The sequence below is a fragment of the Sparus aurata genome, chromosome 23, assembly GCF_900880675.1.
Source record: "Sparus aurata chromosome 23, fSpaAur1.1, whole genome shotgun sequence".
NCBI classification, from domain to species: Eukaryota; Metazoa; Chordata; class Actinopteri; order Spariformes; family Sparidae; genus Sparus; species Sparus aurata.
Genome location: NC_044209.1, coordinates 18,926,886 through 18,953,972, shown reverse-complemented (window position 1 = coordinate 18,953,972; position 27,087 = coordinate 18,926,886). Strand labels below are relative to the sequence as shown.

Genomic DNA, 27,087 nt, shown 5'->3' with positions numbered 1-27,087 from the left:
CAGATATGAGAATAAGTCTGAGACACCCACCACGATGCCGCGTCCTCTGTGACCTCGCCATGCACCCGGGAAACAGCATAAAGCTGTAGGCTCCCTTTCAAGCCGGAGAGACGACAATAGGTGCTGTACGGCTCCGACATGAAATATTACGGGTGTGAGGGTGAAGAGCGGCAGAGTGTGGGAGACAGCGATCGAGAGAGGCCTGACCTATATAAGAAGGAGGCTGAAATATTTATGGATGTGAGTGTCCTAATTGGCAAGCCACTGGGAGCACTGCGGCCTTCTCCTCCAATCACAGCCCGGGAAGAGGTTAACACACACACATGCACACACACACACACGCACACACACACACACACACATGTGCAGACGAGCGGCGGTGGTCCGAGAGCCAGGGAGCGGCCCCTGTCCAGCGACCCTGGCATCCCCAGGCCGGGAGACGGCTCCTCATAAGACTGCTCTGCCTTCGCCGCCGCTCCAGCATTGTTACAATCATTACCAGAGCTGTTATCATAACCGTTCTCTCTGGCACATATGGACGGGAACAACCGCTCAGAGCGCTAAGTCAAACACAGCCTAATTGGCTGGGCCTAATCTCCGAGCACTGGCACGCACGGGCTCGGCTCGGCTCTCCGAGAGGGCCTCAATTACTGTCCCCGGCCGATGGAGACGAGGAGACGGACACTTTGTGACTTCTAGTTATGAACCACTGCGGGCTGCAGCAGGGCGGGGGAGGAGGGGAGAGAAGGGAGGAGTTGTACCACATCAGGGGTCAACAGGGACTCGGGACACTGGTTTGTTAATCAAATAGAAAGAGGAAAAGTCTTGAAGTAAAAAAACAAGGTTAATTATACCCATATTGAATATATAAATATTTAATTCTATAGGTTTAGACAGATATCTCTGGTTCTGCTATTCCTGAATTCCTCATCTTGTCTTATTTTGATAGTTTGTCCATCATGAGTCAGGCATGTTCTAGGCTGGAAGTGTGATTCCCAATTGGTGGCGCAGTCTTTTAACGGCAGTACTTAACCTTTAAACAGCTCTGCAGCCTCCACACCCACATGTTACATATTGAGTATTTAATTAATGTAGAAAGAGAAAACAAGACATTCTGGGTTTAACAAGCAGCCAGCCTACGTTTTAGAGATATTTAGTGAGCTGGCTTAATGTTTGACCGAGGACGCAGCAGCTCTCCAGAAGACCTCAAACCATCGACGAAAACCAGGATTTCCTGAATGTAAGTTACCAGCGACAGCTAACATGAGTAAAACCTGCTGTGAACACACTACCTGCCCCTGCGGCACCCACACACTTTCAACGGCAGTTTCTTCACTAAAACCCACCATCGAAACTCTCACAAACGCTGAGAACAAGGACGCCAAAACCAGGATTAGCATCTGCAGCGCAGCGACTGAATATTTGAATCGAACCGCTTGGACTACAAAACAATCACTTTAACCCTGAGCATTGATACAATGAAATACACATTTGTTGCAGACTCGCAGCGGCTTTGGAGCGATGCTCTCCAAAATGTTTCTTTATGAAAGCTGTTTTAACAGATTGCTTCACGAGAAGACGTCCAAATCCTCCTCACTGGACCAGAGCAGCAGAACTGCCACACTTAATTCATAAAATGAAAACTAAATCAAAATCTGCCAAAGCAAAAGTAGATTTACTGAGTTAGTGTGTAGAAAAAAGCTCAATAAAAGCAAATTGAAGACAGAAAAAAAATCCTCCATGTTTCTCTGTAAAACGTCATGACTGTGGGGGGTCTGTAAGTCACAAATAACGTCTCAGACGCATTAATTGGCCAATCAGGAGAGAGTATTGAGCTGACGGCACTAACAGTACATCATGAGCTCCGGGGGCATTGTTGTGATTTTTAGGATTAGCGGGCAAATGAGTTCGACAAGCGTCTCCATCTTGCTTGCACAAAGGAAAAGGGAGCAGAAATCAATGGGCTGTGTTTACAGGGTACACAGCCGACTGTAACACTGCACGTTATGTTACACACAGCCAAGCAGTAAAAACAGACGAGCTGCTTGGCAGGACTCAGCCTGGCCGGCGTCGTGCTAAAAGCAGGCAGAGACAGCATTGACACGCGGGCCAAGAGCAGTTACTGGCACGGCACTCCCGTCTGAGACGGAGCAAAAAGTGGGACAAATTTTAAAAATACAGCAAATGTCTGGAGAGAGAGTGAGAGAGAGAAAAGCCTGATGTGATTTTTTATTTTTTTTATCCCTGTGGTCCCTTCTAAGACGAACCAACCGAGCAGCAAAAGAGCATCATTCTTAACATGTGCGCTAGATTTCTCTGTGTGAGAACGGGGAGATACAAGATACTCACGTAAGAAGTACTCAGACGGGTCCGCTTCATAATCCGTTTCCTCTGGAAAGTGGTCTATCTGTTTACACATCCCTTTGAGGTTTCCTGTTGGAGAGAAAAAAAACAGAGAAAACAGAGTTCAGGAGAGTTCACACGAGGAGGCACCACGCAAGGCGAACAGCCGGGCAGCACACTCCTTAGGAACTCGTGATGCACTTCAGCTTCTTTTCACAAACCTGCCGCTCGCTCAATACGAACAGAAGACACAGTTTGACAATGTGGTGAAGCAGCGTGGGATTATGGGAGTTGTCGTCGATGTGTTCGAACGGACCCTTATATTCCACTTCCATGTAAACACCCCAATCGCAAGAGACTGATCTGATCCAGCCTGATCTGAATGAATTGTTGGTGGAGTGAACCTTTAATGATCCGCTCAACAAGAAAATGTGAGCTCCTGGCAACGTTCGGGGTAAGTTTAGGTGACGTTGCTTTTTGGCTCGTTTTCCTGTTTTATTTTGTAAGGGTTATCCTCATGTGTCATGTTGCGTTACTTCCTGTGTCTCTGTCTTGTTTTCCCGCCCCTTGTGATTGTCCTGATAGATTTCACCTGTCCCCGATTAGTCTCCCGTGAGTCTGTGTCTTTCCCTCTCTATTTTTCAGCCCCTAGAGTCAAAAACTAAACATGGAGAGGCAGCGTTCTGTAATAACTGCGCTACATATCTGGAACAAACTCCCAGAAAACCTGCAGGTCGGCTCCAACTCTCACCTCTTTTAAATCAAGGCTGAGGACCTTTCTGTTTGCCTTTCATTTAAGCAATTTCAAGGCTTTGAGCTGCCCTGTGACTTTTATTTTCTAGTCTTGTCGCTCTTAATCGTGTTCTTTTTTAGCTTACTTTCCTGTTTCTCAACTTGTTTTTAATGTTTTGTTCCTTGTCGCTGCTGATTTGGCAAAAACAAACAAACAAAAAAAACACACCTCAAGCCACCTGCAAACCATTTTGAGGACAAGAGATTGAACGTGCTGCTCAACAAAATAGTCCTTTTAAATGATTTCAAAGGCGAAGACGGTCAGTGGACCCTGTTCTCTGGTCATAGCTCTCACTGAGGCCATAACGCGCTCTTCAGAATCAGTCCTGAGCACCAGGCCTCTCCGGCAGCAGGTGCCAGCTTGTAAACAGGAGCGCCGCAGCTGGTGCGACCTGGAGCCGCTCCAACTTCTCTGCACAGGGAGCCTCATCTCTTAATGCTCGTACATTTGACTGACAGCTCGCCGTCCAGCTACTCTGTCGGTCCAGGAAGCGGCACACGCCCGGCTTCCCTCTCCTCCCTCTCCTCCCTCTCCTCCCCACTCCCTCCTGTCTGCTCTCCTACATTCACCGCCGCTCAGCAGAGGTTTGGCATTGATGAGGTCACTCAAGGTGGCGTGGTTGGGGACGCGCGCATAAGGTGGCCATTACGGCGACCTGCTGCTGCGGCGGCGAGCGAGCGAGGCAGATGCCCGGGCGTTTGATTGGACCAGATTAGCGTTTCATTAACTTCTTCATCTCCTCTCCCTCCAGTGTCCCTCTAATTAGGTGAACAGGTGTTGGCTACCATTGTGCCAGGTGTTGACGAGGAGGTTTTGGCGGCGAGGCATGATGGGCACAGCGGTGCGCGGTTATTACTTTGTGAATGGCCCACATGCGGCGGAGAGAGAGGGACCCCTCCGGTGATGACCACTCAGACATTAGAGAGAGTGTCACATGGAGAAAAAAAAAAAGAAGAGCCATCAAAGCGTCCTCGATCTGCACTCCCACCTGCGTACAGTGCTTGTGCCGGGGCTACCTGCGGGCTGGCAACGGCCACCGTCTGTTCTGAGACTCGGCTCAGGACGGATGTATTTAGACGGAGGAAGTGTTTGCTTTGTCAAGATTCCAACACCAAATACGAGTCGAAAACAGGACGGATGTGAGGGAGGTTGCAGCCTCCTCACCGCTCCACACACAGTAGATCTCATGTCTTTATCTCATCAGCTGACGTTTAAGTCACAAGCCTCAGGAACCAGAGCATCGATACTCAACACCAAAACTTAGAAATTATGCCCACTACAGTGTCATGTTTCCATCAATGCTGATGAATATTTACGTCTACTGCAGTGTCATTCGACCCAGGAATGAGTGTCGATTGTACTCTTTTCGACTAAAGACAAAAGCCAGATGTTGGTGAGTGTCAGTGGGGTCTCTTTTGTCCAGTTTGAACAAGATTCACGTCAGTATCCATTGCTATCTGCTGTCACTGGTACACTTTTTCATCTTTTTTTGACCAATTAATAGTGCTTCTACTGAGGTTTATACTGAAAATGAGTGTGGGAACCTCTGCATAAAAAACCCACTAATCCTCAGTGGACACAATCCAATGTACCGACTATATACGCGTGTGTCCACTCGTCTCTAGCCCACGATCGAGAAACACTTACTGATTTTCATCAACAAGTTCTGTGGCAATTAGGACGCGAGAGCGGCAGAGATAAGGAAACAGAAAAAAAGCAGGTGGGGAGACAATGAAATGGGATGGAGGAGGAGAGATAAATATAGGAAGGGCAGGGAACAGAAGAGATTTTGAAGGACGGAGAGGGAAGATGGAGTGGGAGGTGGAATACATCAAGTTTCAGTGTCACAGTTTAGGCCTCGGTAATTGCTGAGCCATGAAAAAGCCCTCCAGAGTTTAACGGACCTGCACAGTTTCCAACTTCCTGCTCTGATATACGACACAGAGCGTCTTCTCTTGGGCGGCAGACTGGGCTGGAAGGGGATCTCTGCTCACTCGCTGCTAGCATAGAGCCTCAAAAGCAAGTCGTCCTCATCCTCTGAAGCTTCGCAGCTAGCTGTGGCACGAACAGTTTCAGATGTGAGCCGGTGCATTTGATAGGTGAAACTCCGCCGCCTTCCTGCAACTAATCCCCCAAGGCCGCTGCTGGAAATAACAATATGCTCCTCTTCAACTCGCCTGCTTAAATAAGCTTTAAATAAGTTGCATTTCCAGGAGAGGAGATGGGAGGGGGAGAACACACTTGTGCCGCCTCTCAGAGCATATTTCACTGAAAGATGACTTGTGTTTACATACGACTACGTTGCATGCTCCCAGCGGAGCTGTCTGAGCAAACTAGCGGCAGCAGCAATCCGCAGAGCACCATGTGTGTGCCTTAACAACATTATCAAGTGGGTGTAAGATTTGGTTTGCAGCTGGCCGCCCCATCCGCAGTTGTTGCGATTTGTAATAGCAGCTGTGGAGAGTGGCCTATTGGGGGAACCACTTCAATTAGCGTGCTGAAAGATTTATGTGACACTTAACCGCTCCAAACGGTCCTTTTCTTGTAAGACATGTAAACTCAGCAGGCTGGTAAATGTTTTATAATGGCATTTTCATTTCAGAGACCTCCCCACGTGAGTGCGAGCGCGGGGCCGAGGCTCGGAGAGAGCCGTTTGGCCACGAAAAGCTTTGGCGGGGGGGGGGGACAACTGTCGAGAGGAGAGGTGTTACCGGAGGCTCAGGTGTGCAAGGGGTCAAAACACTTAGCACTGAAAAGAGGAACACCTGTATTCACAGAGCAACACTTGCACTTCCAGCACTGTAAACGGGATTACGCTTGAAGGACTCTGAGTTCAAAGTCACATGAAAACTGGATGAACGGGCAGGCGAGGGACATTTAAAAGCCTTTAAAATGAGAACAGATATATATATATATATATTAGTTATATATATATATGTATATATATATATATATATATATATATAAAGATGTTTTGGCGTTTATGAGTAAAAATTATAGGAAAACAAAATGCAGATTTCTTTAAATTTAGGGTGCATTTTCACTACTTTTATCATTTTGTAATACTTCATTGAGTACCATGAGTGCTATTCAGAGAGATCTAAGCATTTGAAGATACATCAAGAGATGCCATCACAATAACCCAAAAATTCCTGTCAGCACAGGCAAACCATTTCGATAACAGACTTTTTGAGTTTGCACATGTTTTGCTAGCTATCAAACTACAGCAACGAGACTCCAGCCACAAGATTTTGAGGGCTAAGCCCCAAACAAGAGTAAAAAGTCTACATCCAACGACATTGTGAACATGCTGATGTTTAGCAGTTTGAGTACTAACACGTGGGAGCTGAGGTTGATGCGGCTTTGAGGGTTTGTCCCAATGAAGGTAGAGATCACCCTAAACGTCTAAACCGAATTTCATGGCAATCCATGCAGAGGTTGTGGGACATTTAACTCAACATCACAAACATCGAACTAATCGTAACCCAAGAGGAAAAGTCACAGAGTCACCAAAGTCAGTAGGATTCATCCTCTGAGGACCAGGAATGTCTCAAAGTCATTGCACTGCATCAGATAGCCGCTGAGATATTTACGTCTGGACCAAACCCAGACTCAAATCACCATCCCAGGACGCAACCTGTCTTTTTTTGGAGCAATTTGTTGATGATAAAATGTGCTGTCTGCCTATTCATTCCAGTGCATGAGATTATCCTCAAAGGCGAGCTACTGAGAGAGAAACAATCAAATTCAGCTCAGTAGGAAGGAAATGAGGTCTGTTTTTTTATTTTTCAGTGAAACAAGGCAAAGGTTTCGTGCATTTTTTTGGTATTTAATTCTCCAAAGACAAACATTATGACATGAGGAATTAACCGACGAGGTGAAACGCTGTTTTTTTCCCCGACTTTCAGGGCAGCGAGTCAAGCTTATTTGCGCAGCCTTTAATCACTGCTTCAGTCTCAAAGGGCTTCAGATAATTTAACACAACAAGCGAACAATGAAACCCTCCGAACTTTAAACCCTCGTCGAGAACAAGGCGCGGGACTGTGCTGAAATCCAGCCTGCAACTGTAGCCTCGCTCAGCCTAACGCACAGCATCAATCAGGTGGTGGTAATTTGTGGTGCCGTCGTTAAAAGAGCGAGCAGGTTATCTGAGATCTCCCACCGCCAAACCCCCTCGGACCCCTCCGCTGGGGTCAGGTGACGTGTCTGAGTGTGTGTTCGAGGGTGCGTGGTAACTCAATCAGTCCAGTCGCCGCTGGCCGCCATGCCCCTCCCCCCACCCCCCCATCGTGTGAATGAGCTATGGGCTAACCCCGCACCCCCCCATGCGTCCCCCTCCTGTCCTCTGCAGCCATAAAGCACTTCATTACCACAGTGCCTGGAGAGACGGAGAAGCACTCAAGAGTGGAGTGTGGCGGAGTGAAGGGGGTCGCTGTGGCACAGAGAGGGGGGAGGGGGTGGCCGAATGTAGATTTATTGTTGTCCACCACACCGAGGCTCTGGGTCATGCTCCTCAGGGACCCCCAGGTTTATCCGGTCAGCCCACTTTCAGCCCCGAACCAGGAGGAGAAGCTATTCCCGGGTTGGTGACTCCGTCGTGTTGCTCCATACTCATGTTTTTTTTTTTTAAATGAGCTTTCCCCGGGCTGAGGTTCACACATAGGTGCCGGGTTTTGGATCGGCTCCAGCTGAGGCAGGAGCTCTGCTTAATGTGGAAGCGTTCCAAGGTTTAGGTGTTGGCTGGTTAAGAGAGGTCTATGCTGCAGCTGAGAGGGTGTTTCTACCAACAGCATGGCCTCTGGCTCCTGGGTGTTAGACAGGAAGAGGAGAAGAAGACCCTCATTTCCTCTCTGGCCGTCTCTCTCTGAGTGAGGAGACAATTTTCTGGTCTGCTGCTGAGGATTCTGCATACAGCTGATTCGTTCACATCTGTATCGGTCGTAGGCTTCTGACAGTTCACGCTCATACTACATGTTTACAACTTGACTGTCATATCGGGAGATGGAGGGGATGGTTTGACCAGAAGCAGAGCACAACACAACTTGAGCAGAAGTTCAAGAGATCATCTCTAAAAAACACATATTTTAAGACAAAGTCTGACCTTTTCCTAGCCCTAACCAAGTGTTTTTGTACTTAAACATAACCCCAGGTGAATTGCAGATAATAATTTCATCCTAAATGTATTTACATGTCGGGCTGTCTCCTTCTGACATAACTGATCACATCCTTATAGACTCTGTGGTCAAATAACATGATATAGTTCCCTTTACGCTTAGCCCTGCCTTTAACAGTTGTGTGCAACAATGTGCAATCACAGGAGCTGTGGACGGTCAACTGTTCTCTGCAGGAGAAGGTTGACTGTGAGGTCGGCGTGACGCAAGTTGAAGAAAGGCTCGCTAATCTCTCCCCTCTCAGTAACACTCTTCTGGCAGAGCTACATATCTCCACTGAAAATGCTTGATCACGCTCACAGTTTCACAGCAACGTCCTCCTGTTCAGCCATGAGACAAGGCAAAACCTTTCTATATCACCGAGTGAATGAGAGACTGTAAACACCATGACTAATGAACACATCCGTCATCCACCAACCTCACCTCGACATCCTGAAGCACACTGGACTTGATACAACTTTATATCAAATAAATCATAAGAAATAAATCAAGACTGTGACGGAATTCATCATTCAAGGAAGCAGCTTTTAGTTTGCAACACATTTTTGAGCGCTGAGAAGACACAACAAGATTACTGACGAATTATTTGAAATAAAATTGTAGTTTCTTTCAGAGTTCTGTCGCTGTTTGATATATCTTGATGCATATTGATTGATTGATTGATTGATTGACTGAGGTTAGACATTTCGAAATCACACATTATTTTGGTCTTAAGCAAAGAACAAACAAACAAAGTCTGCTACGACAAAGGTTCCTTCACTGAAGTGCAACTCAAGGTTTTCATAATCATCAGCATAAACGGAGGACATTTTAGTAAAAAGTACTTCCGTCGTGTCCTTGTAGACGGAACAGCCGGTCTCAAAGGGCGAATGGAAATGTTCCTGAACCTTACTGTGCACATATGGATCTTTGTCTTTTATACTTCACATAGATAAGTCCTGATTGTCCTACAGTGTCGCTTCGCCTCCAAATCATTTGACAAAGTGCAGCTGGTCTCTGGCGCTGCCACTGTCATGTGAAGCTCGATCATACGCAGGACACACGAATCACAGTCCTTTCTCCCCACGTTGCATTCACACCGGCTCTCATCACATCGCTCATATCTGCAGGTAAGAAAAGAGAAAGACCGGACGAATCCTTCCTACGTGCCAGAGGAGAGAGACATCCTGCCCACACACACACACACACACACACACACACACACGAAAACCTCAAACAGTGATCAAACATGATCACAGCTGCCACAGCGCTGCAGACAGAGACAAAGGTTTGATGAGACACAAACACGGAGGAGGTGCATGATGGGATGGGGGGATTGGAGTGAGTGGGGGGGAGGGGAGGGGGGGGGGGGGGGGTGCAGGGGGTCGGCAGGGCTGTTGACTGAGTGGGAGGTGCCGTTTAGAAGAGAAAGAGTTGGAGAGAGAGATTCAAGCCCACTTCTGGTTCGTCAGTGGGCGGCATTCTCAAAAAACTTTCCAGGCAGCCATTAAGTGCGTCACCATCCAGAAAGCCCCCCCCAACCAACGCCTCCGCTACACCCTCCTCCTCCTCCTCCTCCTCCCACCTTCAGAAATCACATGGACGCAGCCGGTGAGGTGTCTTTAACCTCTGGACACACAGCGGCTTCAGTGACACAGCATGCAGCATTAGTCAGCTGCTGTTACAGTACCAGCACGGCAGCCTGCGAGCTAGCTTTAGCCCCACACGGCGACCTGCAGATGCAGTCAGGTGTGCCCGCGTCCTTTAGGGTCAAACACATAAGCTGGATTATGGCACCGAGCAGCCAATGGAAGGAGATATATTGCGCGCACGGGTCATTTCACCGCACAAATGAACACAAATGGCCTCCTCTGGTCTCGCGTTAGGGCGCTGCAGCATTCTCATGTGCATGCATGTATAGGTACGTGCAACACAAATCCCCCCGTGGATGGAAAGTTAATGGGTTCACGCATGTTACACGCTGACACCTTCTGCCTTCTAATGAACAGCCGCCCGAGCAGCGGTGACAAGAGCCCTAATCGCCTTATTCATCTTCATAATCACACCTTATTCATCCTTATAATCACTATATTCATCTTGGTAATGACCCCGCTAAGGCAGGGAGGCCCATTCGCACCGTCTCTCTCCCATCACATGCACACACACACACACACACATGCACACAGCACAGATGTAGCGAGGCATCTCAAGGGCTGTGAAAACATGCTGTTTTCATGTCAGCACCCGGCCGGAGCAGAACTGTTGTGTGGAGACTTAAAGTAAAATGACAGTTGAGAGCATATTTAGCTCAATTAATGTGGCGCATTATAAACGGAATATCCAGGCAGGGTATAATTTCAGGAGGCATCCGATCAAGATGTTCTGGGATTTGAAAATGGACACAGGGAGCTGAAGCTGGAGGTGGAGGCATTTAGGCTTTAACCATCTCCCCTCTAAAGTCCATCCAAAGAAAACTCCAGCGCCGTGATATCACGAGCTAACAAGGTCAATTGGGATTTTAGTGACCGTCTACTTTACAGCAACAAGGAAGTGCTCTGTAACTTCTGCTCTTTGCTTCCCGCCTGCATTCGAAAGTGGGCATGTGTTGCCTTGTGTGCTTGTGTATATTATAACCTACGATACGAACGGACTGACAAGAGCTGGATGAAATTCACTCTGGATTCAGCTTGTCATGTTTCTTGTAATAATCATGATGTCAGATGAGACAGTGATGGCTTTTGTGTTTATGTTTAGTGTTTAAAGAATTATTACATCATTAGTTACAGTATTATAGTCCAGTTTTCCATGACATAGGCACATTATTTGTAACAGGGCAGTTATTTCAGACTGTTTATATTGATATTGATCACATGTTTTTTTTTAGCTCATAAGTCATTTCCTGTTTTAGTTTTTTTGCAGGTATTCTCCTCATGCGTCACGTTCTGCTTTGCACTTCCTGTCTTTGTCTTTTTCCCCACACTTTTCCTCTTTACCTGTATTTCATTCGATAATCAGTTCCTGCGTATTTAAGCCCTTTTGGAACGGAACCCAAAAGTTCTGCTTTCGCTTCACTCCGGGTTTTAGATTTTACATATGATGAGAGAGATTAGCCGCTTTCTCCGAATCACATTTGATTGGACATAATTTATGTATACGCCCCCGAGTGCAGGATGAGTCATCGAGAAATACTTCAGCGTTTTAGAGGAAGGGAAAGGGAGAGAGATTCAGATGTATAAATAATCAGCTTGTGTAAAATATGTATTTGACATGTACCATAAGAGCAGAACTGGAGCAGGGACATGGTTTAAAGCAAGTCACAGCTCGCCTTTTTCTATAACATTTAATGTAAACGGATAAATAAATAACTAAGTAAATACAAAGTAGCTGTTTAAAAATATGTTTTCAGGACGTTGAAGTGTTTTTATTTCACCGTGTCTTCACTAAAAGAAACCTGGGGAGCAAGAAGAATACGACATTAGCAGCTCCGCAAATAAAGATGCATCTTGCAGCCTGTGGAGAGGTTGGCAGGTATGTAGCGCAGCAGCTGTAGCTGTAGGTGATGTGGGAGGCAGACTAATGGAGGCAGCGAGGTGCCGTCAGGTTTCGGCTCGCTGGAGGATGACTGACAGATGTTAGACATTCATTTGACCTCCCACGGCTCGGCTCCGAGCGCTTTCCCAACAAAGGCGCTCCTCTCTGCCCCGAACGAACGGGGATGTCCGCCTTTTTTCTGACGTGAAGCGCTGAGCTCGCCACAGTCTGTCTGCGAGCTGAGAGCTGCCGCGGCGGCCCGTGGCAGCGCCGTGCGGGTCTGTTTACTCCTGAGATGATGTGTTGATGGAAAAGAAGTAAGACGGGAGAAAGAGATCGCCTGTGATCCGCTACCAGAGGAGCAGCGAACTCCTCGAGGGAGGCCAGACCCTCTCCGTCATGTTCGCTTCGCCCCACTGCTTTCTCGACTCCTCTCCTCAAATCATTATTTATAGTCTCATGTTCTTACACTGTATTCTACTGAGGAAACTTTATAGTCATTGTCAGTGTCTGCTTTTGTTTCCTGTTTGGGCCAGTTCCTGAACTTCAATATCTGCTTGGCTCAGGACGTGGAACCAGATCCAAGTTCAAGATGCTTTCTCGGAGGAGTGAAATGCAACCATTTGTTTGCAATGTTTGTTTCAAAATAGAGTTATTAACAACAGTTTTGATAATATTTAGATGTATTCTTCAGGCCTACTTTCAGGTGACAAGTAGCCCTCTAGTAGCTGAAGTAATTAAGATGGAAGAAGAGGAGGAAATCAGATTTTTCATGTCATAGAACTAGAGAATAGTCTCAAGACCACTTTTTGAAGGTCTTGTCTTGGAATTATCTGATTTACTCGGTCTCAGAAGAAGATGACTAATGACTAATTTATGGATAGTAAAACATGGAACATGTTCGAATAAAGAAGTTTGACTTTATTTCAGCTTCATGTTTTTACTTGTTTGCTTATAGAAAACAAAGGAAATCTCACCTCTGACATTTCTATATACACATGTGTAGTATATATGGCAATAATCTTGTAGGTGTTTCTATTTAAATGTGGGTCTTTGAGATCAATTGAAAAAGGGTTGTCCTGCATTGGTTTTGGTCTTGACATCACCTCAAAGTATTGGTCTCAATACTCTCTGGCCTGGGTTACGACTTGGTCTCGGTTTAGGTGGCCTTGATTACAGCACATGGTGATGTCATTATCAAGCGACAATGTCGTTGGGTTCACGAAACATCAGACTTTCACGCGCCAACAGCCAACAATGTTTTTCTTCAAAGCGTGAACACAATCGTCCTGCAATCATAACCATGTGTTTGTTATTGTCACCATTACAAAGACGCTCCTCTTACCTCAACAAAGTGGTGATTTGAACCTAAACCTAACCAAAATCTAAACAGAGCGCTGTCACATCTAAAAACTGACTTTTTCTGGGGTCAACAGTCGACCTCTGACTCTTACTTACACCGATGGATGAAAGGAACTAAAAAAATGAGAGAAGAAATGTAGTCTGAGCATCAAACCAAGACCTTATCAGTTTTCACAAGTTGTGGAAAAGAAAATATGTATGTAGATGTATGTAGATATATGCACAGTTTTTCAGTCTCAGTTAAATCTTCACAATAGGCCTCCTCTGTCTGTCTCTCCGTGAGGTGTCAGCGCATTATACACAGAGACAAGAAGAGCAGCATCACCCTCAGCTCAGGAGATGTCAGAGGGAGTGGGAGGGATTTCTCCTGCCTGTGGTCCATCTGTGCGTCTCAGTCGAGACGTGTGGACAAGCCGGGACAGGCGGGGTCACGGAGCGGGGCAAGAACTGCGATGAAGGGTAGGATGAGATTTCACAGATCCAGGAACAGGGAACCAGTGAGTCACCGGTGTCACAGCGGCGTGCGTCACAGCCTTCTGGTCAGACGGAGCGCGAGCTGTCCAGTTCTCAGAAGGGTCCCTGAGCAGCGGCAGCAGCCAAGGAGAGAGGCATTCCCAGAACGCCGGCCAAGTAAACACCTCGCGCTAATAACAGCAACTGCAAAAGCAACACCTCACCTACGCCAATCACAATCATGTAATCAGCTCAACGGGGTGAAACTAGTTTGCATCTATTCGTGGTTGTGCACTCTTAAGACTTTAGAAACTAAAGTACTTTGGTTAAAAACAGCGGATACAAACAATAGATTTATATAATAGAGTTCAACTTGAACCAGAGCAGCAACTCACCAGTAAAACAACCTTTGGCTTAGTGCTTAGTCTGGATCCAATGCTCACGAGAGGTGCTGTAATTTTTACCTTATTTCAAAATCCACAGAGAAGCCACCTTTATAGAGCGAATGAACACATGCAATATCAAGATGAAAATGCAGCAAGATGGACTCCAGTTGACTGAAGGAGTCGTCCGAGTCAGTCAAGACAAGGACGATCAACCAGAGGTCGTTGAGCAAACACAGAGAAATGGAAAACAGAGCTAAACTTCTCAGATGACACTTTTTTTTCATGAGCACTGATCAATAATATTAAGCGCGCATCCTATCCGACAAACCTGGTGACAAATTATGAAAATTCAGCGTCAGAATAAAAATTAGAATGCTAAGGCAGCGTTCAAACTGGCCCACGCTGACTCATCCGCGGGGTGACGTCAACCGAAATTCACAAATCATAATAGGACCACAGCTGATCTTAAAGGCTCGGTCCGTCTCTCTTGGTTCTTTTGTGTCACCTTAAAAGATTTTCAGTCCAAACAGAGCTCCAGCACTGGATGGTAAGAGAAGACTAATGATGTTTTTTGAGCATAAAAGCATGTAAGCCTATTCTAGTAGGTACAAGGTGAGTTAGAGGGCTGGAGTCAAACTTGATAAAGTATCTATTTGACTGGGCAGGAAGCAAACCGCAATGAACTAACCATCAGGTGTACTCGCCTCGCCGCTGTAGGAACCTAAAGCGTCCTCTCCGCAGGACCGAGCCGAGTCATGCCTGCAGCACAGCGCCACACTCCAACAAACCTCCACCTAATCCCTCAGACCTGAATTAATGGACCGGCATGAAGCAGAGGAGTCCGCAGCCACATGCTAACAGCCTCGGAAGCACAGTTTACACTGGGAACACAGCACAAATTAAATAAGAAGGTGGTTGAATGCAAATATCTGTATTTTATTATATAGTAGGCAGTAGACATTTTGCTGCAGAGATGTGAACTGAAGTTAGCACGCTGACTAGCTTGCCCCGTCCCATCCCTATTAAACGTTCCCATGCTTATGTGCCAACACCACAAGACTCCCCTGGAGATTGGACAACTAAATGCATGGCTAACTAAGCTAACTGGGCTAACGGGTGGCCAAGTCTTACATGTTGTACCTTTAAAAAAAGGTGGCCAAGTCTTACATGTTGTACCTTTAAATGATCATCAAAAGTAGCTTCTTCTTGAGAGAAGAGGGAATTTCTTCCTGTTCAGACTCGTGTTTCAACCCGATCTGCAACAACTGTCTCCGGTGCGACACGAACACGGGAGTTGCGGCTCAACCTCCACTTTCAAATTTGTTTCAACACAAAGCATCTGGTGCATGAGTGTTGTGCAGGCTACTTCAACTGCAATTTAAACAATTCAGCCTCAGCCCCAACGAACCCGAACTGGGGATGTGAGGGGGACCAGTGAGAGCGCGTGAGGACACCGACTACTGGAGATGTTATGAATAAATAAATGTTTACATGCATCTTCGGTTGAGGGAGTTGCATGCAAGAGGAGAAACCCTCAGAAGGTTGTTGTAAGCGTGTTTTAAGTTCAGCCCTCTGAACGAACCCTTCATCCCCCCTCGCAAACAAAACCCCGATCAATATCTCCGTCCGTTGGTTTGCTTCTCCCCTTTTATCACTTTGAGTTAGCTTAAGCTAATCAGATAGCTTTCAGCTTGTTGTCAAACTTAGTGTTGCATGGAAACAAGGGTGATGTAATGCTCCTCGTGTGTGCTCAGCTCCCGCTGTCTGTTTCGCAGCGCAGCTCACAGCCTCGCATCTGAGTGCAGAACACAGCGTCCTTTAAACTTTCTCACCTCGGGTTTATATCCACAGCCTGGAAAACATCACACTCAATTCAGCTCACTTCAATAAACTGGCAGCAGCACTGAGGTATCTGCGCGCCGGATTGTTCACCCCTCCGCGCCCGTGATGATGAAGTTGTGGCTGACGCTCATTCGCCGTGATGAAACCCTAAATGATTTGACCCCGTCGGCAACCTTTTTCCTATGATTTACATTTGCGGCCTGGAAGCGAGCTCACGGTATCAGCGCAAAATCTGCACAGTGAGCACAGTGGGACGGCGGCTGGGTGTCATAAATTCCCTCTTAAAACAGCTGCACATTGATCTCATGAACGTGCCGCGCTCTTATTTAAATCAACTGGCTCCCCGAACGCCGTTAATAACGGTGGGAACACTTGAGGACAGATCTGAGAGGGGGAGGGGGGCGACTATAAAAGATCACAAATCAAAGGTAGTCGATGCAGCTGTTTCACCGGATTATAACGATTACTGTATGAGAAGTGAAACACACACCGAGACAGGAATGATAGAGAGAGCTACAAGAATACAGCAGAAAAGAGAGAGGGAGGGAGAGAATGAGATTAACTATTTACTGTGAGGTATTTATCTGTTATTGCCGATGTTATTGTGCTACAATGTGCTGGTTTTAACAATATCAAGGATGAAATGAAACTAAATTGCCGTTCCGCTGTACAGTCACGTTCATGCACCCTGTCAAAGCGTCCTTGAGCACGACGCTGAACCGTCCACAGTGTAATCACTTTGACTAAGGTGTCAATTAAGATTTAATGCAAATGTAAATGGAGAAAAAGAGTCAAAGGAGTCAAAAACACTCAGAGAGCAGAGAGCATGCTGGGTAATCGGTATGTTTACATTGCTGCCGGACATAACTTTTTTGAAAATACCTTGTATGGAAACACAAATCAAAGACATTTCTTGGATAAATTTTAATGAACGGAAATCCTCTTAAATCATCTGGTTTGAGCCACAGATCTTTAGTTCCACCGGTGAGAGCTGCTGTTCTTCCTGCGGCCGTCGACGTTGCTCGATTCAAAACTATTCTGGAGGAAATCAGGTTGTGTGAAAATGTGTGATTAGGGAGAGGAGCAAATTGATCTCTGTTTTCTTTTTGTACTGTACTAAAATATGCTGATATTTTTCGTGAAATCTAAGGATATTCTGCCATACAGACATCAAGACGTTATGTCAGCTGTGTTCTGAGTGAAGGTCTGCGAAGCGGCTGACTCACCCTCCTGTTCGGAGGGTGTTGGGGGTCCTGATCGCCCTCCCAGCTTGTTAAATGCACTTCAGCACTGCTCTCAGCAACACACACTCACACACACACACACACACACACACACACACACACACACACACACACACACACACACACACACCCTCTCTAACCAAATATGCTGTGTGTTCAGCCACCCGCCTACTCTTCCCTTCGCCATCTCACACAGGCACATCACACTGGTTTGAAAACCAGCATATGCACACAGGTTTCTCTTCAGCATGGGAGTATTTATCAAGAAAATCTATAGCTCTGCTTTGTTCTGTGTGTTGTGTTGTTTTTACATGATCACAAAAGTACTGCAGACCTGTGCTGTGATAAGGTTAAATCACCAACATCAGGCTGATGTTGGTCCTTTATTACATAACTGTTATCACGATTCACTTCTACTTCGATGGATATGACGTTGCTCGGTGACGCTACTGCTACATCACTACAACTGAATGAAATAGTGTACCTTTTTACTTCACTATAATTTATCCAAAGGTTTTATTAGCCACTTTACAGAATAAGATTTTATATATAAAATATACTCAAAAAACAGTGCCCTACGCTCTGCTGCAGCTCTGTTTTCCCCCTCTGTTTGAAACAATTTGTTCAAGCTCCTGTCTCTTTAAGACCTGCCTCCTGAATACCCAATCTCCTCTGATTGGTCGGCTCACACACGACTGAGCAAGCACCGCTAGCAACAACAAAGCAGCTGTGCTAAATAAATTCCCATGTGCCAAACTAGTCCCTACATTATGCAAACGTGTGACTCTGTAACGTCATGTGAGTCACAGAATTGAAGGCGGGACTAACTGGTGAGGTGTTTCAGGTGCAGTGTTTTCTGTAGAAGAAAGGAGCTTCTGTTGGTTTGGACTTTTAACTTTCAAGATCTTTTACATGCACAAGAACCAACATAAAACACTGAAGGAAATGAAAAAAATGAAAAGGCACTATAAGTTTCCTTTAACGTCATCAATGCGGGGCTTTTAAAGCTTACTTGTAACCAAGTATTATTTTTTTTGAGCAAGCATCTCAATACTAAATACCGCACCAGTGACTACACATCACAGAATGTGATGGGTCACAGAATAGGTGTAACACTGACAGCTAGTTGGGGATTTATCCTTCTTTAAGTAACAGAAAAAAAAAAACATCTCCAGTTCTTCCTTTAGAAGCAGAGTGGGGATTTCTGGCACAATCTCAACTACTAGGTCAAGAGTTTAGACGGTAGATAAATATTTAAGCGAGAGACCTGTTGTGAGTGTTCTCCCTCTATAGTGACTTTGGTGAGGTACAACCACACTTTTGAACAAAACGCTCCACTGGTGACCTTCCCCTTTTTACGCATCCGGCACAAGATCATACAACAAATAAAGCGGTTATTGAACGACGAATGAACACATGCCCCCGAGTGAAGGATGAGTCATCAACAATTTCCAATGATATTCCAGGAAGTTACACACTCTAAAATACCATAACAATCCCTTCAAAACAGCCTTTTCGCCATTGTTGGGTTTACAACAGCAGTTTTGACTTCATGGGAACTTTAACTGTAAACAAACACAGCAGTGATATGGTAGAGTAGTACTCGGATACATTTCCAAGGTACATAATGTTCAGCCCGGCCTCTGCCAACAGTGGAACCAGCAGAGTATCCAGTTATAGCTACAAAACATCCAGAGCCAAGTCATTCCACCTGATATACACCACTCAAAGTTATGATGGTCTGTGGCTGCTGTTGGTATTGTCCCAACGTTGATGTCACAGTTGGATAACACAGCTCTCCATCTATTATTATTTATGAATATTTAGAGGAGACGACAAGGGCTGGGAAATGTTCTGGAGCTCATCCGAGACCCAATCCATCCATCCAGCCTGGATGTTAGAGCAAGAATCCTATTTCCCTGAGAGGGGGAGTGAGAGATACTTTTTACAGTTGGCTACATTTACAGTGATTATGATTCACTCCCATGTTCATATGTCAGTCTTTCTTTGCACTGAAAACAGGATGTTTTGTGTTCCATTTCTTGCTAATAACACATGGAGCGATAAGTCATCGTCATCCGGAAATGGCTCACTTACACCGCATCCTCCAAGTGTGGGGCCTGCAGCTCGCTGCCAACTCCTCGAGAGATGGACGGACCGATGGGGACCGCGTGATCCGAGGTCTTATGCAAGATTTTTTTTAAAGACCAAGAATGAGAGATCTCTGTCCTTTTATGGGCTCAAGGGTGGAAGTACACAAATCTGTTAGTCACAACAAGTTCAGGAAGGCCTTCAGTGCCAGGGAAAAAACACACTGAACGAAATGAGCATTCCCTCAGTATTTACTGCGGTGTCCAAAGGTCCTCAGCTGACTGACTGACTGACCTGACTCCCGGTACGTCTGTGAGCAACTTCATTTGTGAGATTTAGAGGTGATGGGTAGCACATTGCCAGGCTAGCTGTTCCCCTCTGTTTCCAGCCATTATGCTAAGCTAAGCTAACTTGACAAGAAAGTGAACGATAATTCAGTGCTCTTCTCACTAAAGATCGCCTCGTAAAAGGTTTTCCATTGTGTCTCCTGCCTGGTCCCTGACATCGCTCTCCTCCCAGCATATGATATTAATCTGTACACGCTCGCTCTGCTCTCTTTTTGTACAATGCCCTCATCTTCTTTTTTTGTTTTTTTCTCTTCTGACAAGCGTCTGATAAAAGATCACTCCCACCACCACTGTGCCTGTATTACTGTGTGTGTGTGTGTGTGTGTGTGTGTGTGTGTGTGTGTGTGTGTGTGTGAGAGAGAGGCCTTTCCTCAGGCAAACAAAGTACTTGTTGTTTTGAGTGGAGTGAGAACTGGCAGATGGGGAACATACTTCCTTTTTTTAACAAAGGCCTAGTTAGAGTTCTTCTAGTTGTGGGAATTTTTAGACGGCTTTTTGTGCACCGAAACCTTGCGAGGCGTTTTATTTTTTTCATTTTTTGCATTTGAGACCCAAATTACCAAATCTTCTCCTCTTCTTGGTAGAATTACAGCAGCATACAGGCAAGAACAGATCTTAGCTGAAATAACCTGAAGTATCACACAAATATGCAACAAACCATGTGGGTCCCAGCATTGAAAGTTGCAAACCTTGCTTGTTATTTAACTATTTCAGTTACCTAAAAGTGGATGTTGTTAGGAAAATGTTCTCATACAAATGCACTGTCTACAAATTCAACCATTCGTCCAACTTGCAAATATATAACTGTTTAGACTTCCTCATTACTTAGCTATCTAGCAGTTAGCTGACTGTTTATAGGCCTACACTAGGCCACTTTTGTCTATTTCAACCATTCATCTTCGACTTTTAGCTAACTATTTTCACTGTTTGTACACAAGGCTACTTGTAGCTAACTTTTTATCCGCTAAGCCATCGTTTAGCTAACTCTTTTATCTGTGTCATTATGGCTCAGGCTACTTTTAGCTTAACTGTTCAATCACAATGATATTTTTAGCTAATTTTTCTAATTGTTTATCAGGTTGTTTTTTTTTAAGCTAGTTCGACTTTAAAAAAAAAAATTTAGCTATTCAAACCATGAACAATTTTTTTTATCTTTGTCAATTATTTTGACAGTTTATACGCTACCGTTTACACTGGGCTACTTTTAGCTATTTTAGCCGTTTATCCATTACTTTTAGCTAACTATTCTAACTGTTGCTATTCTTCTAGCTTTCTTTTCCCGCTGTTTATATATCAGGCTACTTTTAGCCTACTTTTTATCCACTCAGACTAGTTTTATCTGTTCTGACGACGCTTCGTTGAGCTTACCCTTTCAACTGTGTCACTATAGCCTAGGCTACTTTTAGCTATATATTTTACTGTTTACTCATAATAATATTTTTAGCTAACTATTCAAGCTGTTTCTATAGACGGTTACTTTTAGCTTACCATTTCAGTACTTTTTTTAGTGTCTATAATGTAAGCTTTTATACACTCTTAATCGCCACAATTAATTTAAAAGGTAATGCAAATGTAATCTCAATATGTAGATTTTATCAAAAATGTATATTTTTTCTTTTTTTTAAAGAGCTTACAACTTATCAGGGTCGCCAATAAATAAGTTTGCTATACTTGACGCAATTTTGACCACAAACGAGGATTTTAGTGTATGTGAGTCATGTGTCTGCTCACGCTCCCGTAACGATTCAAACAGAGGTTTCACTCAGTTTAAATAATTCCATCAGCGTCCTCTTGTTCCTGAAAACTGCAGACCTCAGCTACACTTGAGCAGCTTCATAGATAAGGTTATTGGGGTGAGATAACAAAGTCTTAGCACAAAGACAAATGCACTCAGAGCAGCATAAAAGCCAAACCCAGAGCAGCAATCTCCAATAAAGGTGAGGTGAGGTAAACGCCGTTATGTTCGGGTGGTGATGAATATGATGGCAGGGGTTAGGGCAGCTGGGGGGGGGGATAAGCCTGCGAGAGTGACTAATGCTGCTTTACTGTAAACACAATATCTCATGGCCACATTACAAATCTTGTGCCGTCTTGGATACTATTGGATGTCTCTCAAGTGCAAACATTACTCAGTTTACAAATTCCCATGATTCCTAGGGCTTCGGACAGGCTGATCGATATATGTGATCGTGAACCTATCTCTCTCTCTCCCTCTCTCTCTCTCTCTCTTTCCAAGCTGAAGAGTCTGATGTCATCAAAACGTGCTCCGTCGACAGCGAAACGGCGCGCCTGACTTTGTGGACTCATCTGAAGGGTATTTGAGCTTTTCCACCAAAGCCGAGCTCAATTTTAAAAAGCAGAGATAACAGTTGTGAATCAGAAAAATGCGTGCTCACACTGTCAAAGTCACCTTTCCCATCGCTGCCAATTACTGCAAGTTCTCTGAGGTGCAATACAGTAGCTCATCCCGGCATCGCACATCAGCTGGAGAGACAAACTCCAGCACTGCGAGACAGCTGCTTTATGCCCGGGACTACAAATTGAATTGTCTGAGGCGGTATAGTATATCTGAACACTAAAAATGCAGAGTTATTCACTTTTATTTTATGAAGTCCCAACCTCTTATTTTAAAATATAACCAAATGCGCTGTCATAAAACGGAAGTGCTTTTGGAAAAACAGAAATGGATAGCGACTGCTGAGGGATCCGCGCCGTGCCCGAGAAAGTCTTCTTTTACAGGTTGTCGTAAGAAAAGACAAGCCGTACTCCTCAAATCATCTCACGTGTCTTTTCATCTGTGTTGTCTGAAATGAAGCTGGACGCATCCTCCATACCACCGTGCCAGAGCGACACCGTCACACCGTCGTCCTCAGTGATACGTGCTTTGTGCCATTAGCAGGACTACCTCGGCTGTTAAAGTGGGTGTGATATTTGATCGCTCACCTGGAGTAGTTCGGAGCAAACCTGGCTCGATCAACTTCATCAAGTTAATGATGTTTGATTATGGGAAATACTGCCCAAGTAATTAAAGACTGGTAACAATCGGCATACACGAGAGCAGCAGGAGCGTTAGCACGGCGCTCCGCAGCCACAACCTGATTGAGACGTCCTCGCGGATGATTAGGAGACGAGTACTTTATGATCTTATATCTGAAATATATGAAGAAGTGCAGTCTGCTACATTCTGTTCTTGAGAAATGATGTGTTTAAGAGTGAATGTGAGGTGGTGAAATTATACTTGTTTTATGCCGGACCTGTGAATTTTAGATGGGACTATTCTGTTACGTCGGTCATTATTCGCACATTTCCCCCCATTACCTTCAAACTGCCCCCCACTAACACTACTTTTGTATGAAACTGATATTGTACAAAGCTGTGTACACATACAAAAGTATTTGTACATCTTCAACATAAAAAAATTTCATTTTCTTTCTTTCTTTAGTGCTACTTACATGTATTTAGTTGTATCTTATAGTTTTATAGTTAGTTTTATTCTATCTTAATTTCAATATTTGAGTATGTGTTTATATATTTTCTATGCATGAAGCATGGAGCTGCACTTCATCATCCAAGCTTCTATCCAAACCTTGAACCTTTGTTTTGCTGCATCAGGCTGTCGTGTGCACCATGACGATATGTCAGGTGCAACCAAACATTGTGACTAAATATTATGAGTTAAAATGACCGAAAATGAAAATGAACTTTTTTTTTACGTTCTTGACGGACATGCAACTTGATAGAAATTTAAAAAAAAATGTTCGTAAAACTTATATGGCAGAATTCAATACCTTAGATAAGAGAATGTACACGGTATGATAACATTCAGGTGTCACTCGGTGCACCATAGAACCAGTGTACCGCCGCAACGCTGATCTGATGACCGACATGAAAGTCATGCTGCACATCGCCGTGCTCATGTTCTCCGCTCCTTAATATTCGCGTCAGCAATGCTACATTTGTATCGCTTGTCGAGCACGCTGGTCGACACGCAACCTTAAACGTGTTTTCCCCGAAATGAACTTTCACGGTGGCAACTCTCCTCCTGCAGCTCCAGTCGTCCCTTTAACGCCCTCCAAACTCCGGCTCGCAGCCGTGCTGCTCCAGCCTCAACACACCTATTGCAGCGTTTCGCTCGCACTCGCTTCTTACAGTCAAGGTGTGTGTATGCGTGTGTGTGTGTGTGTGGTCCCAAACTCCCTAAATTCTGAACGTCTCGAGAAATCGCTCCTAATACCTTCCTGTAGCTCTCTAAACGCACCCGCTCTCTGGCGCCCCCACTCCTCCACCACCACCACCACCTCCTCCTCCTCCTCCTCCTTTGGACTGCCCAAGGCAGAATGATTAATTTGTGGCTATTGATTTCTCTTCCTGAGCTGAAAATATGTGAGAGGGGAGAGGGAGGGAGAGGGTTGAGGTAGCGTGAGAGAGGGTCAGAGAAGCAAAAGGGGGTGAGGAGGGAGAGACTTGGAGAGAGGAGAGAGGGGTGGGGGGGGGGGGCGATACATCCAGTATTCAGTGTAGTGCTTCTCTGCAGTTCTTTTTTTCTAATCTTTAATGTAGGAAAAAAAAAAAAAAAAAAAGCCAATGGTTGCAGTCTGGATGCGTCAAACCACCTCCCCTCTCTCCCTCTCTCTCTCTCTCTCTCGGTGGCGATTGGCAATTCACTGAGTGTCCACATGTCATCTCTTGCCCTGCTGCAGCGGCGAGCAGCGCGGCATGCTGGGAGGAGGAGGAGGAAAGAAAAGGGGGGAGTTTAAGGGGACGGCGGCGAGGGAGGGCAGGCAAGATGGCTAGATGGATGGAGGCCTGTATTCATCCGTTTCCCCGTTTCATTACATCTATGTAAATGCCGCCGCTGCTGCTGGGGGTGTATGTGGCCCATGTGTGAGAGCGTGTGCTCACAACACATCCCCCCCCCCCCCCCGCCCACACACACACACACACACACACACACACACAGACACACACACACACACACCTCCCCTCCTCCTCTGATATAAGACAAACGTCCTCTTGAACACAGTTTTCCTCCCCGCCAATTCTTCACTGCCTCTTTTGATTCCTCCTCCCATCCTTCCCTGTTTCTTTCCCTTCAGTTAAAACCCTGTGTAGCTGCTAGAGGAATTTTACATTATGGCCTCTGGAATAATAATAAAATAAATAAATAAAAAAGGGGGGGAAGCGAGGCCTGGTTAGAGGAGATGAGGAGCCATGTGATCGGCACTTAATTCTACTGGGTTAATCGTTTTAATTACTGTCTCTCTGCGTACTACAAGCACATTTTTGAGAGATGACGTTCGGAGAAGAGTGTGACCTACATTTTTTCCCGCTTTGAGAATCGCACTCGCTCGAAGAGAGAGAGAGAGAGCAGTTAATGAGCGAAAGTGAAACACGCACGGCGATCAGCAAAATGTCCATTTTGGCGGGTGACCTCTCAAGGGCAATGGGCGCAGGAGGCGGCCACAGTCGGTGAAATTAATAAATATGCAACGTGACGGGTGAATCGAAGGGGCGTAAACGGGGGAAATGTAGCGGGGATGAGAAAAAATCCCTCCACATGAAGAGGGTTGATCAACAAGGTCTGTTTGCTGTTTGCTTTCGCTTCGCTTTTCACAAAAAGCCAGAGTACCAACAGTCACATTAGAGCCGACAATGTAAGTACAAGATAATGACCAGTTCTTCTTCAACCGCGGACTGTGTGTGCTGAAAAAAAAAATCTATTGAAAGGATCCATAGAGCGGCGCGTTCTGACAGCTACAGTGTTTCATCAAACCTGCACTGTATGATGAAAGCCGGAAAATCCACAAAACACACAGACAGTCTGAGTGCTCGTCCCGGCAACATCTATCTCGGTAGAATCGCAAATTGATCAATTCCGGCTAAAATTAGAAAAAAAATGCGTCAGTATGAGAAGAGCGTGCTCCGAGAGACGACACTGAAAATAACATTGTGGAATGTTCAAATCGAGTGTGGATACGTGTTGGGCATGTGGAAAAGTTGCCCTCAAACTCTGATTTGGGAACAATGGATGATTCCCCCCCCTGCATGCAAACCACAGGTGTCATTATCCACTCACCCTCATGTCGATGGAAAGTCAGGTGTAGATTTGTAGTCCACAAAATATCTCTGGAGCCTCACAGCAAAACGGCGTCGCAGCATTCTACTAAACAGCTGAATTAGATGGGGACGTGTTTTAAAATTTGAAAAGATAAAATGGCTCAATACAGCTCGTCCTGCATGTCCCCGGAAGCCCCGAGATCCCAAGTTGATTCAATGAAAGACGTCATTTATACCAAATCTTCACTTTAGCTGCTGAGCTAAATGTGCTACCTTGGATGTTGTCTCCTCAAACCAATTTTCAGATCTGGGAGCTTGGATTTCGCTAATCGGAGTCATTTTTTTGTATGTTTTTTGTCCCCATTTACTTCAGTTGTTTAGGAGAACGCTGCAACACCGTTTTTTCTTTGAAGCTCCATGAATGCTCCATAAACTTTACCCGACTCTCCATCAGCACGAGGGTTGAATGGAAAACAACTTCGTTTTTGGGTCCTAAATAAAAACTGCATTTCATTCAGCCGAGACACCTCCACCACCCTGGTATTATTGTGCAAGGCGGCGTGACTAACATGGGCACTTATCTGGAAAAACAGCTTATCATTAATGTATTAGTTGAACCTGTGTCGCTCTTGCTATGACCACAAATACTGTTGGTGTTAACATGGAAACAAATGGGTTGCGAGTGCTGCCAGGCCCGCTGGGAATCAACACAAATCCATAAAACCTTTGGCTGCTTTAGCTCCACGTTTTGATTTTTAAAGCTCACGCATGTTCATTATCATTATCACGTGAATTCTCATTAAAACAGGTTTAGACAAGACAGCGCTGCATTTATGCAATTTCAACGACAAACTGTATACAGCTCCTTTTAAGTGCTTAGCGTTAACGTTACATTTGATTTAGATGTAACTGAAGAAACTGTCCTTCTTACTTTCAGACATTACCAGTTTCCGTGTCTCGGAACTAAGAATTCTGAACGATACAACGTGACTGCGGTTGAAGTGAGACAAAATGAAGCCGATTGTAGTCACTAAAACAGTAGACGACTGGTAACGGGAAGCGACCAAAGGGCCAGGCAATCGTCTCAGCAGTTGGTAGAGACCAAACCAGAGCAAAAAGGAGAAGTGAATATTTGACTTGCAACACTCAGGTGCTCTGAAACAAGACTAACAGATTCACATATTACTCTGTCTCGGCTCAATGTGTAGGTAGGCGGCTGTTTGCTAACGCTTGAGCTGTAACAACTCGATTAGCAGAGTTTGTTCGTCTTTTTGCATCACAAACAACGAAAATAAACTAAATTGGCCTTTTTGAGACACTTTGCCTTGTCACAGCAGCAGCACAGGTGTTACGTAACATTGAAATGAACACGTATGATATGCTAGTACGCTAGCATGTCCAATGTCACAACTATGAGACGTGATTTCCAGATGTTTAACTTATTCTTGCAGTACTCAGTATCGGAAGCTGTGAAGCTCTGAAAGTGAA

The 27,087-nt window shown here is 45.2% G+C and overlaps 1 protein-coding gene across 1 annotated transcript in view; it reads right to left on the bottom strand.

Annotated features, from left to right (window-relative positions):
• Nucleotides 1-27,087, bottom strand: part of cacng2a (calcium channel, voltage-dependent, gamma subunit 2a) — a 65,847-nt gene that overhangs the window by 20,903 nt on the left and 17,857 nt on the right. The window contains exon 2 of the mRNA XM_030407082.1: nt 2,350-2,433. Coding sequence (XP_030262942.1) covers nt 2,350-2,433 — 84 coding nt within the window. The remainder of the gene's footprint in view (nt 1-2,349; nt 2,434-27,087) is intronic.